Consider the following 14223-nt stretch of genomic DNA (forward strand, 5'->3'; position numbering starts at 1 on the left):
TCTCCCCCCCTCCTGGAGTTACGCCAGGCCCCACCCTGCCCCTCCAGAAAGACGGCTGGGTTTCCTAGGATACCCCGGCAGCAGAAACGCTCTCGCATCAGCAGACCAGGTTGTTTCAACTCCTTTTCCAAGCCACTTCTTCCTCCCTGCCCCAGCAAAAGTGCTCGGCTGCAAAGCCCGGCCCCAGCAGCAGTTGGGATGCATTGACCCTGCATCGCCCCATGTATCAGGCTGTTTGTCCCCGACATATACAGGGATCTTTTACCCTCGATGCCACTTTCCCTTTCCCCCGTGCCCCAGCCCATGACCAGCTCCCGCTACCCACGGGGCTGACAAGAGAGGAAAAAAAGGAACTTAATTAAGTCAGGAGCACCCAGGGGCTGGAGAGAGCTGCACTGTTAAATTGGTTGTAAGATCAAAATCAATAAGTATGATAAAGCATGGCCACTCAGCAGCACGTGCAGGAGAGAAGAGCACAGGCACTTTCATCTCTTTCAAGCAACCTGCCAGCAAGAGCCGGGTAACCCAGCACACCCCAAAAACACCAGCAGAGAGGACACACTGCACCCAGCACCATGCTGGAGACCTCAAGACCCTCCTTCAGCTTTTGATCGTCATGTCCCAATCCCTGGTGTCCTCCAACCAGCCTCACAAAGGGGCGAGGGAAAGGCATCAGCAGCCCCTGTGCTGACTCCAGCCGGAGTTGAGCATCTCCAGGAGAGCAGGGGTGTTCCCGGGCTGGCCAAGGTTCCAGCCCTTCTATCGAGGGCTCACCAATGCAAGGCCAGCACTGCGAAAAGCCCAGCCAGAAGGCTCCTGGCAGCAGAGAAGGATTCAGAGCCCCATGTTGCTCCATGTTGCCATGGTCCTACCAAGCCAGGCGGAAGGATGGAGGTGGAGCTGCCACTGCTCCCAGCCCCACCACACATCTCCTCCCCCAGGGCAGGACCATCAACAGCTGCCCATCACAGCAGAGGGGAGCAGAGCATCCCGGCTGCAAAGTCCTCCGCTAACCCAGATTTGTTTGAAGGGCTCAGGAGCCGTCGCACCGAGCCTCCAGGCAAGGTTCAGGCGATTTCAGGGCACTGCTTCCCTGCGCTCTAAATTAGCTGCTAAGAATGGGACTCCTCTGTGGCAAGGTGACATGCTCCTTGTCCTTGGCTGGGGTACAGGGGACACCATGAGCTCTTTTGGAAGGCGGTTTGGACAGATCACCAGAGCAAGATGGTTGCATTGCAGGCATGTCTCCCAACCAACAACAGAAAGATGACCCACCGCTACGAAATAGATGCTGCACATCCTTTTGCAGGCACAGCCACGGCTCCAGGTGAGGAGGGATGCACTGGGAGCACACACTGCTGGAGCTGCTCCTGGCAAACCCCCCTGCTCCCAGAGCACCCGAGCAGGGTCTGAGCAGCCCTGGACCACCTTTAGACCAATTGATGTGGCTGGAAAAGGCCAAATGAGCTTCCAAGCACACAAGGATGACTTCTGTCTGCCTTTCCAAGCCCATCTAAATACCAGACATTGCTTCTCCCTGATAGCCGGGCTTCACTAGTATGCACAGACACCACCACCACCTTACTGGTAATAATGAACACAGCACTCAAAACACACCCTCCTGCTTCCGACTTCACCATCTCACCTGTTAATTGCTTATTGACCCTCTAAATGTGCTTTTTTTACCTTCTCCAGAAAGCCATGCCTTTCTGATTTATTTATTGACACACGTTAAGGTCTCTTGTAGCTCCTCGGGATGCGCGGCGCAGAGATGGGACTCGGGCTGTGACAGACCTTGGTGCTGACACACGGCAGCAGCTCCGGTATCTGTAGAACAATTTAAACCCTTTTCCAACACTTACAATATCCACGTCTGACGTGCTAATAATTATTCTTTATTTTTAGGCAAGGACCCAAACTAAAATTACATCTCACCATCCAAGTTATCTGAAAAAGCTGCCAGATTGGGCTATAAAAATCCCAATGATCTCATGCTTTTCATCATATGTACTGGAGAAAAAAAGAAGGGGAGGGGGGAGAGAAGGCGTTTTTATAGGTCACCCAGGCAAAGGGGTTAGTTTTACTTCTTCAGAGGAAAGGGGTAAGAAAGACTTCAGGTGGGAAAAAGAGCAGAGAGGAGAAAAAGGCAACTGAGAGAGGAGGCAAGATGAGAAATACAAGCTAATCCCCAAAGTATACTTGAATAGTGAACAATCACCAGCAGACAAACACATGCTTTCAGGGAATTAAAAAAAAAATAATAATTCCATGCTTTGTGTTTGCAACCAGGATGGTTATTTTGTTTATTTACGGGCTCCGGAGGGAAGGGTGAGCTCCCCTGGGGCCCATCGCACCTGCAGGCTTTGGGGCCAGCAGCCGGCGGAGCGATGCTCAGCGCTTGGGCACCGCTCCAGCTTGCAGAGGCTGAGCAAAGCGCATGCCCTCGCCTCCAGCTGAAGACCTGCACCTATGGCTTTCTTTTCCCAAGGGGTGAAAAAAAATTAATAATAATAATAATAATCACATTTAAAATTACTCTCTGCTCTCTGGGACTTGGCAGAATAAGCCATGAGCGATGCTTGACGACCCAGCCCACACAAAGCTCTCGTACTAACATAGAGCCAGCCCCAAATTCAGGCGCTCTCACACACTACAGCACCCACTGTTCCTCTGCTGCCCATGCCAGGGGGGCTGTGCACCACACCCGCTGCAATCCCCACCATCCCTTCGGGAGCGGCACAAGCGGCCCTGAAGCCTCAGCCCTTGGGGACAGCCCACATGGCTCAGGGAGTTGGGCGAAGCCCTTCATATGGGGGACCCCAAGTGAAGGCTGAACCCCCTAACAATCCCCCCCACCCCAAACTGAGTGTCCCTCGACCATTTCCACCAGGGACTGCTGCAGAGGCAAACACAGACAAGCCGTCCCAGCAAAGTGCAGCTCTGGGGTGTGCTGGGTGGAGGGAGGGATTGGCTGAGACAGACTAATCTCAGCTCAAAATCTGGGGCAGGGAGGGTGCTGGCTGGCTGGCTGATGCACAAATTAATATTTATAATTAAGTGGAAAGGCCCCCGAAGGCTTGCACTGCCACCTGACTCCACGAGAGAGACTACTTCATAATTAATACACTGGTCAAACGGCTCACGGAAAGTTACCTGATGGATTTACCCCATCTTTACCCTTTTCTGCTGGTGAATCCACCCCTCCCCTCCCCGCAGGCAGCACCACAAGCAGCAGGATGTACTCTAGGCTCTGGGGACTGAAGCCCACTTGAGACAGGACCGGTGGGAGTGGGTCACCCACCCTGAGGGTGCCCCAGCAGCACACAGTGGTCCTGTTTTGGAAAAGCTAAGGGACAGGGACACCAGGTCCAGGTCCTGCCCTCGGCACAGTTCAGAGCAACCTCAAAGCCTCCACTATCTTTGCTTCCTCTTTCTAGGTTTCAGGGCCATGACACAAGCGGATTGCACTGCTGCAAAGCTGCTGATCCTGTCTTTCCTGGCAGCTTCGAGAGCCCTGAACGGATCACCAATGACCCCCTGCAAGGTGAGATGAAGGTGAATGCCAAAATCTACCTTTACCAGCCTTTGATCAAGGGGATAAAATGATCCCCTGAAGCCACCTCTTTCTGGAGAAGCTCCCAGGAAGTGCTGCATGAGGGAGCATCCACTCAGCACCACACAGGCTGGCCAAGCCCCACACCTCCCTCCTGTCTCCAGTCCCTGCGACGCCTCTCGGCAGATGCAGGATTTGGCAGGGGGAGATGCTGCTTGCACATCCAGGACCTGGTGGAAACCTGAAGTCATCCCGAATGGCTGGAGAGCTGGCCCCGCGAAGATGAATGCAGCACAGACAACCGTGCACCATGGCAGGAGCTGAACCCGTGCCAAAGGAGGGAGGTCTGAGACCCCAGGGATACTCACCCAAGCCTGGGCGATACCACCTCCCTACATGAAGATACGGTGGAAAATAACTCCTTGTCCCTTCCCTCAAGCCAGGCTTTTACCCTGCAACTGCTCTCCGGGCGCGAGGTCCACAGCAGCCCAAGGAAATGATGCGCAGGGGTCGTGCAGCTTGGCCCGAGGCTTTACCCCCATGGCAGGACGAGGGCTTTGCCCCAGCCAGGAGCTCTGCAAGGGTGTTGGGGCTGCACCAGCAGCCCCCAGGGATCACAGGGGGTAGAGGGGTGGCGATGTCCCTGGGGACCAGCAGCCATGTGGGAGGGACTGACTCACTCAGCAGCACAGCCGCTGTAGGAAACCAGCCACCGGTGAGGATGAGCCGGGAAGGACAGGGCGAAGCGCGGGAGCAGCATGCAGGCCGATTCCTGTGCCGGGGAAGGTGGGATGCCTGTCTCCCCTAAAGCCAGAGCCACAGGTCTGCCTGCCCGGGGGTCCCCCATGTCCCTCCACCACTCATCCTCAGCAACACAAAGCGTTTTCCTTTGTCACCCATCACATCCCCTCACCGGGCCAGGGAAATGGCACCGCCCTTTGTACGAGGTGCCGATGTCAGGCACGTCCTGTTGCTGTGGCATATGGCACATGAATCATTCACAAAGCTGGGAAATTAATTATTCATCCCAATGAAAGACCAAACACTTTACTGACTGTCCTGGAAGTAAAGAGCTGGGAAGGGGGTGGGAGATGGGGCAGACATCAGGTGGGAGACCGGCACTGTTCATGAAGGGAAAAGGGGAGAGGAATAAAAGTCTTGTCTGGCGTGATCAAAGCACTGCTCCGCTTTTGGACTGGGGGTTGTCTCTCTACTGGTTTATCCCATAGGAAAATATTCCTTGCACTGACACAGGCTCCAGCAGAATAATCCTGCCGAGGTGCTGCACTTGTGCTCCGATTTAACGCTCGTTCTCCAAGGCTTGTACCCACTCCCCCAAACTCCCTCACCTGGAGGTGTGCAGTCCTCCCTCGGTGAGGAGAAGGCAGGTGTCAGCGCCGGGGGAAACAGCCTGTTCCCTGCCCGGGTGTACGTGCACATACATGTACACACGTGCTCTCACACATGCATGAGGTGCCAGGCATGTTGCTGAGGGCCAGCACCCCACACCACGAGGGGATGCAGCATACGCATATTCCTGCACTCAGCTTCTGCCAGCGCCTGTTCAAGGCTTCCCCCTCCATCTCCAGACCTCTGAGACCAAAAACATCCCCCTAAGACATGCAGAACTTGGGCTGCACAAGGTGGGGCGGCGGGCAAAACATCCTCACCGCTACCATAGGGGAGCCCAGAGGAAGTGCAAAAAGGACACTGGGCCCTTTCCGGGATAGTCACCCCAAAATGCAGGCAGCACCACAGCCAGCAGCAGCCCGTCGTCCTCCTCGTCCCCATGCTCACATGGCAGCCCCGCAGCAAAGAGGAAGCAGTCTCCCAGCATCTGCTCTCTCCTGCTTCACCCCAGCCACGGCTGAAAATCCGGGCACGGATTTCACCGGGAGGTTGGAGGGAGAGACCTGCCTCACCACCGCCGTTCGGCTTTGCAGGGAGGGAGCTTTGATTCTCAAGCCAGCGGTGAGGGCTTGGAGAGCAGGCACCAGCCCAGGCTGGTGCCCATCCAGTCGGCTGCAGGTTTGTTCGGGGCACAGCGGCAGGCAGCACCAGCCATCCTTCACCGCTGCCTTCCCTTGGCCACGCTCCACCCCACAAAATCCCTTAATGAAAGCCACAGTGCCCAAGGGCTTCACAAAAGGCATCCAGGTGTAGCGGCTGTTATTAAAGCCTCCAAAAAACCCTGACGCCAGCTCTTCCTTTTAGTGACCCCGCTGAATTTATCCTGGTTTTACAGTGGCTGCTTCCCCGGCTCCTGAGCCTTTTGATTCCCACTTTGATTATTCTTTTTCCCTGTTGTTAGTAGCGCTCCCCACCCCTTCACCTCTCATATAACATTACCGCTGCAACTGCTGTTAAAAAAGCCGACAAGGTGCTGTGATGCTCAGGCACTGGAGTGTGTGAAGCACACACCCACCTGGATATCTGCAGAGGAAATTTAACCCTTTATTTTCTCCATTAACTCCTACCAATATGGCAGAGGACAAGGTGGGCTGGATTAGCATCCTCGGTTTCGCTCTGTTACGCTAACGGCACCTGGGGAACAGGGAGCTGGTGCGCCAGTTCCTAATGCCCGAAGGTCCTTCAACCTCTCCCCTCTTGGGACCAATGATTAAGAGGTCACCAAGCTCCCACTGCCCTTTTTGACCACTTATGACCCTTTTTTGGTTCAGAACATGCTGCATCGAGCAGGTCACTAGTCCAGCCTCAGTGGCCAGCCAGCTCTGGTTCACACATGGGTAAGGTGAGCATTCCCAAGCCCCAGGGGAAACACAAATGTTCCCCTTCCCAGCTCTGTCTCGGAAGAAGTACAGGTATTTTATGCACATTTTCATATTTAAATATTTTTAGCTAGGGGAGAACAGGCTGTTTTTTTCAGGCAGCGATGATTTGGAAACCACAGGTTATAAACAGCGCGGGTTTACAAATGTGACTATTAGTTCCCCAGTGGAAGCTTTAGCATCAGGGAGTTTTAGGTGGGTGTTGATTTCCACTGAGATGAAAAATCTGGATTTATTGACACAAAGAAGCAAACACCAGTTGACCCCAAGTAGGTGCCATCCATCCCTGCGCAGGGTCCCAGGAGGCCGCTCACACCAGTAGCCTGTCATTAGGCTAATTTACAGCAGGGAGAACGCGCCCAGGAAATCCCACCGCTGATGGAAACCCCAGCGCGGTGTCTGAGGCCATGGTACCATCGCGGCCATCAGCCCCATGCCAAAAAACTAAGCCCAGAAAGGAAGAGTAATACCCTGTGTCACCCTGGGAGAGACAAAGGCCAGCGAGTGTGAGGCTGGGTCCAGTGGGGGTGATTCTGCGGTGGGTCCTTGCTCACGTGGCTGTCACCTCTCTGGTCCACCATCATGGGATGCAGCAGCACCCCAGAGAGGTCAGCAAACCCCGAGGCGAGCACTATGCTGCACCTCTGATGCTCACCACCACAACAGCCACCGTCTCTTGCTACGTAGCAATGAGATCCCAGCGACCATTAATTCTCCTGACCTTAATAGTCTCTGTCCAGACACTCACGTATTAATCAAGCACAACGTTTTAGTCTGCAAAGACAATTCTGAGCCCGCTGGTCGCACGCATCCCCCGTGCAGACTTCACCAACAGCCTTACACAACCGATACAGCGTGAACCGCCAAGCGCAAACTCTCTCCCACAAGCTGTTTGCAAGTCATTTGCCAGCCAAGGATTAGTTGCAGAAGAAATTTGCCAATAATTCAGCAGATCAAACAGGCAAGAGGTTCTCGCAAGGGAGGTGTGACCATAGTGCCGAAGAACATCAGCTTCATCAGCACCACACGGCAAAAGCAAGAGCTGAACAGCAGAGGAGCCCACGACCTGGGTCCAGCTGATTTCCCAGTGACCTGATCCTCCCTAAAACTGTCCGGGATGAAAATCTGTGGGTTGCCTCTTCTGTCTGTCGTACAACGGAATTCACCCCAAAAGCCCAGTGAGCCTGCACCAGCTGGCACTGGCACTGCTGGGACAAAGCCGGTGGGTAACCAGGCGTTTCCTGGAGAGGGTTTCATCCTGCTGGAGCAAACGTCAGCACGTGAGGTGGGCGATGGTGGTGGACCAGACCCTAGAGGGCTACCCTGCCCCTCCTGGCAGGGCGGCTGGCGTGACACTCGCAGTCCTTCACGGACAATTGATTCCCTGGCACGGGGCCCGGCGCAGCATGGCACCGAGAGGAGCTGGTGAGGCTTTTGAGTAATTGCGGAGCGCTGACTCAGCACCGGCTCCGTTACAGTCGGCTCACCCGGAGCTGGGGTGAGGGCAGAAGGAGGTCCGCGGTGAGCCTCCCTTCGCAGCCCAGTGCTTCCCCTTGGCCCAGGCCCCACATGCTGCCCAGCTCCGGAGATGGCTGGTGGGCATTGCCCAGCCACCCGGCTGCTTTCTGCACTCTCAGCCCAATGCCACGGCTGCACAGCACAGCTGAGACATCGCCAGGGGTGACACATGTCCCACACTGTCCCCAGGGATGTGGCCGCCTTTGCCCAGCCCAGGACCTGTGCCTGACTGCTCTCCCCACAGCCCACCTGGCCACAGAGCCCTTCCCTTCGAATCACTTTGCAGATGCAGAAGAGCCAGCAGCATCCTGTGCGATGGCTGCACCACCCACAGGCAGCCTGTTTGCTGTCCACCGAGAAGCATCAGCCCACCACCAGCGCCCCAAGACACCTTGCCTTCACAGGGAGACGTGGTCCCACTCCCCAGTGAGGCTATCCAGGTCCTCACTGGACGAAGAAAGTCAAAACATTCCCACTTGTTCTCCTCAAGCCTTCTCTCAAGCACCGTCCCAACCTCCACCTTTCCACCTTGGACGAGCAGCACCCACCATGTCTCAGGTTCAGCATCCCCCCTCCTCCTCCAAACACCTGAGCAGGCGTTATAGCCCACATGGTGCCATCACCTGCAAGCCAAGAGACAGGACTGTGCAGCCAGCAACTCAGGAGAGACCCCAGGCATCTCACCTAGCTCCTGTGCCTCAGTTTCCCAGCCAGCCTTTCAGCTGCCCTGCACCCAGCAGAGCTCATGAAGCGCTCAGAGATCCACAGGCACTACCTGCTTGTATACATCAGACCAGCTCCTCTGAACGCAGTGGTTCCTTTGGCATGCAAAAAGAAGAGCCCACCATCCAGGCACCCCTTCACCCAGGTCTCTCAGTGGCTGCGGCACTCACCTGCCTGCCATGCAGCAGGTGGGACCCGGGGGGGCTTCTGCTCAAGCCAGTTGCCAGTGTTGGCTAACACAAGCCCAAACGCTCCTGCTCATTTCTACGTCACCAGCACAGCTCATCACACCACACCACAAGCAAGACTCAAACCTGGGCCACGTCCCCGGCAGGTGACACCACCAGTGACACAACCAGCACCCATGAAGTTCTGTGTGCTACCACCCCCAGCATCACTGCTGCACACTGGGATGCTGAGCCAGCATCACCTGGGACCACAGCCCCACCCAGACCTCATTCCTGAACCCCAGCACCAGGCCAAGGCTGGAAAGCGTTTGGAACAGCAACAGGAAAAGAGATATCTTTTTTTCCCCTCCCCATGTAGGGTTTGACCAAAACCTCTCCCAGACCATGTCCAGTCGCTCATCAGGCCATGTCCTACCTCATCCTCACCTTCCCCCATGCCCAGATGGGTGGCAGATACCAGACCACCAGCGCAGGTAAGCTAGACATCATGCCCTCAGACACAGCCCTCCTTCCCTGATGAGGAACCTTGTCCAACCACAAGCTGCCCGCAGCAAAACCGCCCCAGAAGTCTCCAGCAGGGGGAACTATCCTCCCCTCCCTCACTGGGATGAAGAAACACCAGCAACAACAGCAAACTAGGGCCTTGCCCCGTGTCCTGAGGCTCATGTGCCCAGTGGGACAAACCCCCGTAGCTAGCTGCCCGATCCCACCAACAGCCCCGTGCTGCCTGACTCACCCACTGAGGACCACGATGAAGTCCATGACATTCCAGCCATTGCGTAGGTACGAGCCCTTGTGGAAAACGAACCCCAGAGCCACGATCTTGATCCCAGCCTCGAAGCAAAAAATCCCAATGAAGTAGGGCTCCGTCTTCTCCTGATGGAAGGAAACCAGTGACATGGTGAGAGGGAAGAGACTGGGCAAACAGCATCAGCCATTTCACAGTGACCCAACTCAAGACTCATCCCACCTTCCTCAGCCCTATACGCTCCTTTGGGAGCTTTCCCGTCCCTTCCTCAGCCAGCGTTAAGTAAAAGAGAAGTAAAAGAAGAGGGTGACTAAGATCCACTCAAGTTGCCCAGTCCCCCTCCCCTCCCCCACTTTTTAAGGGCTTTAAACCTTCCTGAACCCTTTCCATGGAGGTGGAGTATGTGACAGCAGCCCCAGGAAGGCTGAGGAGTTGGTCCCAGAGGAAACCACGTGCCCTACTACCCCCAAACCAGAAGGAATTGCCTGGTAGGACAGGGTGGCTTCCCTTGGCTGATGTTCCTGCTCGCCCACCAGACCCCCCAACGCAGGGTGGAAAGGGACAGACACGGGGTACTTACTAATCTCCGTGACATGGGTGTCTTGTCATCCTCGGGGAGGTGCTGCTCAAGGGCCAGCACGATGCAGTTGGCAATGATGGTCGCTAGGATCATGTACTCGAAGGGAGTGGAGGGGAGTTAAGGAGCAGAGAAGAGGTAGATGATGACCCCAGCCTGCCAGCCTGCCCCTGCCCATCCTGTGTTTCACCTGCTCGCTAGCCACCACCACCACTTTCCCTGCAGGAACATGCACACGCGCAGCCCAGCTTTCACCTCCCACCGCTCCCAGGCCGGAGGGGTGAAGCCCACCTTGGTGCCGTTTGGAAATGAAAGGGATAAGAGAACTAAGAGCCCCCAAAACCTTCCTCACCAGAGACCTGTTGAGCTTCATCACCTCCTTCCCAAGTTCACGGGACGTTAGCCAACAGCTTTTGCTGAGCTCTTCAGAGAGATATGCTGCTTGTGGTAGGAAGGAAGGACAGAAGGACACAAGGTGGGCCATGATGGTGTCCACATGAAGGTGGAGAGCCAGCCTTTAACCAGGGTGGGCTTTGTCTGGAAAAAGGTTTGGCATGGTCCCTAGCAGTACCAGGGAGGCTCTCCCCGGCGTGGCATGCTGGTGGCCAAGGCTGGCGTGTTTCTACGTGCCATGGCGCTGCTGCTTGCCTTCTTTCTTCCGTCACAAAGCAGCAGGAGATGGGGCTTGGAGCAGGGAGAGTCACAGACTATCAGCAGCCCTGGTTCTAAAGCATCCCCATGGGATCCCCATCTGCACAGCCCGTGGAGGATGGGGTAGTCCTAGCAGGTCCTGGGGATCCAACCAGGATCAGCCCACTACGTGCCCCGCGTTGGTAAGGTGAACACGCTCTGGGAACAGAGGGTTCCTTGCCGAGCACCCTGCGGGTGACAGGGCGAACCCAGGCAGTGGTGGGAGCTGCAGAGCACCAGGCTGAGCATCGCAGCTCAAGACGCTGATGGCACCTGGTTTGGTTCAGGCAGGGTGGAAATTCCCCATGAAGACATCCCAGCTCAGACACACTTCAGCAAGACCCCAAGGGTAGCAGCACCTTATCGATGGGATCTGATTGGACCCTTATGAGCCTCCTAAATCCCACAGCCATGTCTAGGGCTTACACACCTTTCTCTGGGAGCAACTCCCCGCCAGGACAAGTGCAGCAGATGCTGGTGTCTGAGGACCTGAGCGAGAGGGAAGTAGAGGCAGAGGAAAGGCCAGGAAAACACCGCAAACTCTGCTCCCTCTTGGTTTTTGATTCACAGGGACCACCCAGAGCAAGGTGAGGACACGGAGCTCCCTCCTCTCATCTGGCCCATCGCCAAGCCCTGAAAACAAAGCACTTCCAAGTGACAGGATGGCTGCATCTTTCTGACTTCCCATCCATCTTTTCCGCATCTTTGCGATAAAACTCTGTTGTCCTCAGGAACAAAATGAGGTGAGATTCGTCAGCAGGCAGCACAACCCTTCTCTGCTCAGCTGTTACTGTCACCACAGGCATGAGCAGCCACCCCAGGAGGGGACTGCCACCTTTCCAAGGCTCGTGTCTGCAGAAAGGGGTGGTGATCCCACCTGGCTCGGATTTGCCCATCAAGAAATCATTTGTGATCCCACCGCTCCAAGCCACCACAGGGAGCAGTGCCCTGACTGAGCCCTTCCCCACCACATCAGGCTTCTCCAGACCCAGCAGCTTCAGGTTCATGCTGCTGAGGCCAGGCGGTGCCAAATGTCCATGCCACCACTCCCAGGAAAATGGATGATCTTCTCTTTTGTGACCTTGCCCTTTTGGCCACCAAAGCCACTGACTACAGCAAGATGCCTTAAACCAGAGGCCCTGAGCCCACGGGCCAGAGCAGACATCCCAGTACTGGCCACGAGCACGGGAAACTGGAAACCATGGAGTGACCCCAGCGGCAGCAACCCTGTCAGCAGTGACCCTGTGCACGCTGAGGCACAGGGCAAGGTGGGAGTGGGACCAGACAGTAGAGAAGGTCCCTGGAGAGCCGGCCAGGAGGGGCAGCCAGGGAGAGCCTGCAGGAGCTGGGATGTATTTAGTCCAGCAGGGAGAAGAGCCAGGAAAGATTCCGCCAAGGCATTTAAAAGGCCACTCAGTGAAATTAATGGTTGCTAAGCTAAAGGCAAACCAAAAGAGAGACCGCTGCAGAGCTCACTGCTGCGAGCTCAGACCTCGGCGCCAGCTGGGCACGAATCACGAGCAGCTCTCTGTGCTCGATGGAGGGAGTAGCCAGACCCCAAAACTTTCCTCCAAGGCTTAATACAAGTGAAGATTTCATTGCATGGCTCCTGCGAGAGCCACGTCACTTCCCCGCTTCCCACCGCCGGCTGCACGCTTCAGCTGATGGGCAGAACCACGGCGCTTGGCCCCGAGCCATCGGCCTATTCGGGGTCTTTTTGTTTCATTTTCCTGAAAGTCTGCGAGCAATTAGCACAGGCTTAAAAGAAAAACAGCGTGTTAGTGGGGTGGTGCAGCCAGCTCCCCAGGCACTAGGCACATTTGCCTAGATGAGAAGTATGGAAACAGCGCGGCGCGTCCGTCTGTCCGCCCCAGCGCAGCTACCCCCGCCGAGCATAAAGAAAAACAGCGTGTTAGTGGGGTGGTGCAGCCAGCTCCCCAGGCACTAGGCACATTTGCCTAGATGAGAAGTATGGAAACAGCGCGGCGCGTCCGTCTGTCCGCCCCAGCGCAGCTAACCCCGCCGAGCATCCTGCCGCCTCCCCCCTCCTGCGGCTTCTACCCCCATGGAAAAGACACCTGGGTGGGACAAACCCAACTTCTCCAAAGCCGGTAGTGTGGGAGCCCTGCCCAGCAGCGGCTGAGGGGCTCAGGACCCCCTCTAACAGCTCAGCTCACTTCTGTTTCCTTGCTGCCACCAACATCTGGATCAACAGTGTGAGAACAGAGCACGTCTGTCACAGCCCCAGCATGGGACCGTGTCCCCGCTCCGTCTCCAGTGAGTGTGTGGCATGTGGGTCAGCAGACGTCAAGTCTAAGAGAAATAGGACAGTTGCTGCCCTAAGCACAAAGTCGCTGCCAAAAGTGACTCCTCGAACCTTGCTGACCCAGTTTTCTGAGGACCCGAGTCGGGGCTATCGCATCGGGAGCTGGGTGAGAGCTGCAGGGCATCAGTCCCGTGGAAACAAGCCCTCAAAGCTCCCGCTGTGCCAAGGTCTGGGAGGCTGAGGGTAAGAAAACCCTCCGCAAGGTCCAGCAGGAACATCTGGCTGCACCAGGGGAAATTTTATCTGCGTTCTTCACTTCAGGCAAGCACGTATGCTCCCAGCTAAGGCCTGCACAATGCTCTGTTACTCCTTTGTTTCCTCTCATTAGATGTCTAATTACACAACCTTCCAGCCACCCAAAATTCAGAGCGGCACTCGCCTCCCTCCAAGCCCAGTGATGAAAGCCTCCAAGCCTTCTCCTCCTCCTTCGTCTGGCTTCTCCTGGAGGATCATTAGGGACCTGATAAAAATAGGTTTTCTTATTGATTTATCTCCTTTGCCCAACGCTCTCTCCCCTGCACCGTTGACTTGTTTCCTTAGCAACTCAGCCAATCCCAGTGTATGCCACACCTGCAGCCCCACCCTGCCCTCCCGGGGTGTTTGAGGCCGGGAAAGTGCTCCCAGGCCACGTGGAACCCCTCAGACCTGGAACAGGCATGTGGGCTAAGCCCTGCCTGGAGCGTTTTGGTGGATCTGACAGGAGCTGGCAGGGAGCACCAGGGAGATGTCCAGCCACCAGTGGATCCTTGCTTGCAGTTGTGACGCCCCATCTTCACCTCCCTCCCCAACTAGGAGCTAAAACCAGCCAACCCAGAGCATCTATATTGTTAACGTAGGGAGTGTGCCCAGCTCCAAGCCCTGAAGATGGATTTATGGTGCTGATGGCACACTGATGCAATGTGCAAGATGCTGGGTGTGAGATAAATCCCTCCTCACATGCAAGTGAGGGCTGGGAGATGCAGAGAGCCCCCCTCCATCTCTCTCTCTCTCCAGTGGCCATGCCTTCTCCCCACTCCTGGACGGAGCAGAAGAGCCAGAGGGGCGACGCCATGGGGCCGTCTCCAAAAGGGCTCTTGAGGAAGCCTATCGCAGAGGGCAAGCAAGGAGAGCC

The 14223-nt window shown here is 56.0% G+C and overlaps 1 protein-coding gene across 1 annotated transcript in view; it reads right to left on the minus strand.

The window, feature by feature from the left end:
• Nucleotides 1-14223, minus strand: part of LOC104497409 (voltage-dependent R-type calcium channel subunit alpha-1E-like) — a gene marked incomplete at its 3' end in the record, with an annotated part of 36685 nt that overhangs the window by 17440 nt on the left and 5022 nt on the right. Inside the window, exons 2-3 of the mRNA XM_010140656.1 lie at nt 10100-10205; nt 9508-9647 (exon numbers count right to left, since the gene is read on the minus strand). Coding sequence (XP_010138958.1) covers nt 9508-9647; nt 10100-10205 — 246 coding nt within the window. The remainder of the gene's footprint in view (nt 1-9507; nt 9648-10099; nt 10206-14223) is intronic.

The sequence above is a fragment of the Buceros rhinoceros genome, unplaced genomic scaffold (genome assembly GCF_000710305.1).
Source record: "Buceros rhinoceros silvestris isolate BGI_N320 unplaced genomic scaffold, ASM71030v1 scaffold14407, whole genome shotgun sequence".
Lineage (NCBI taxonomy): Eukaryota > Metazoa > Chordata > Aves > Bucerotiformes > Bucerotidae > Buceros > Buceros rhinoceros.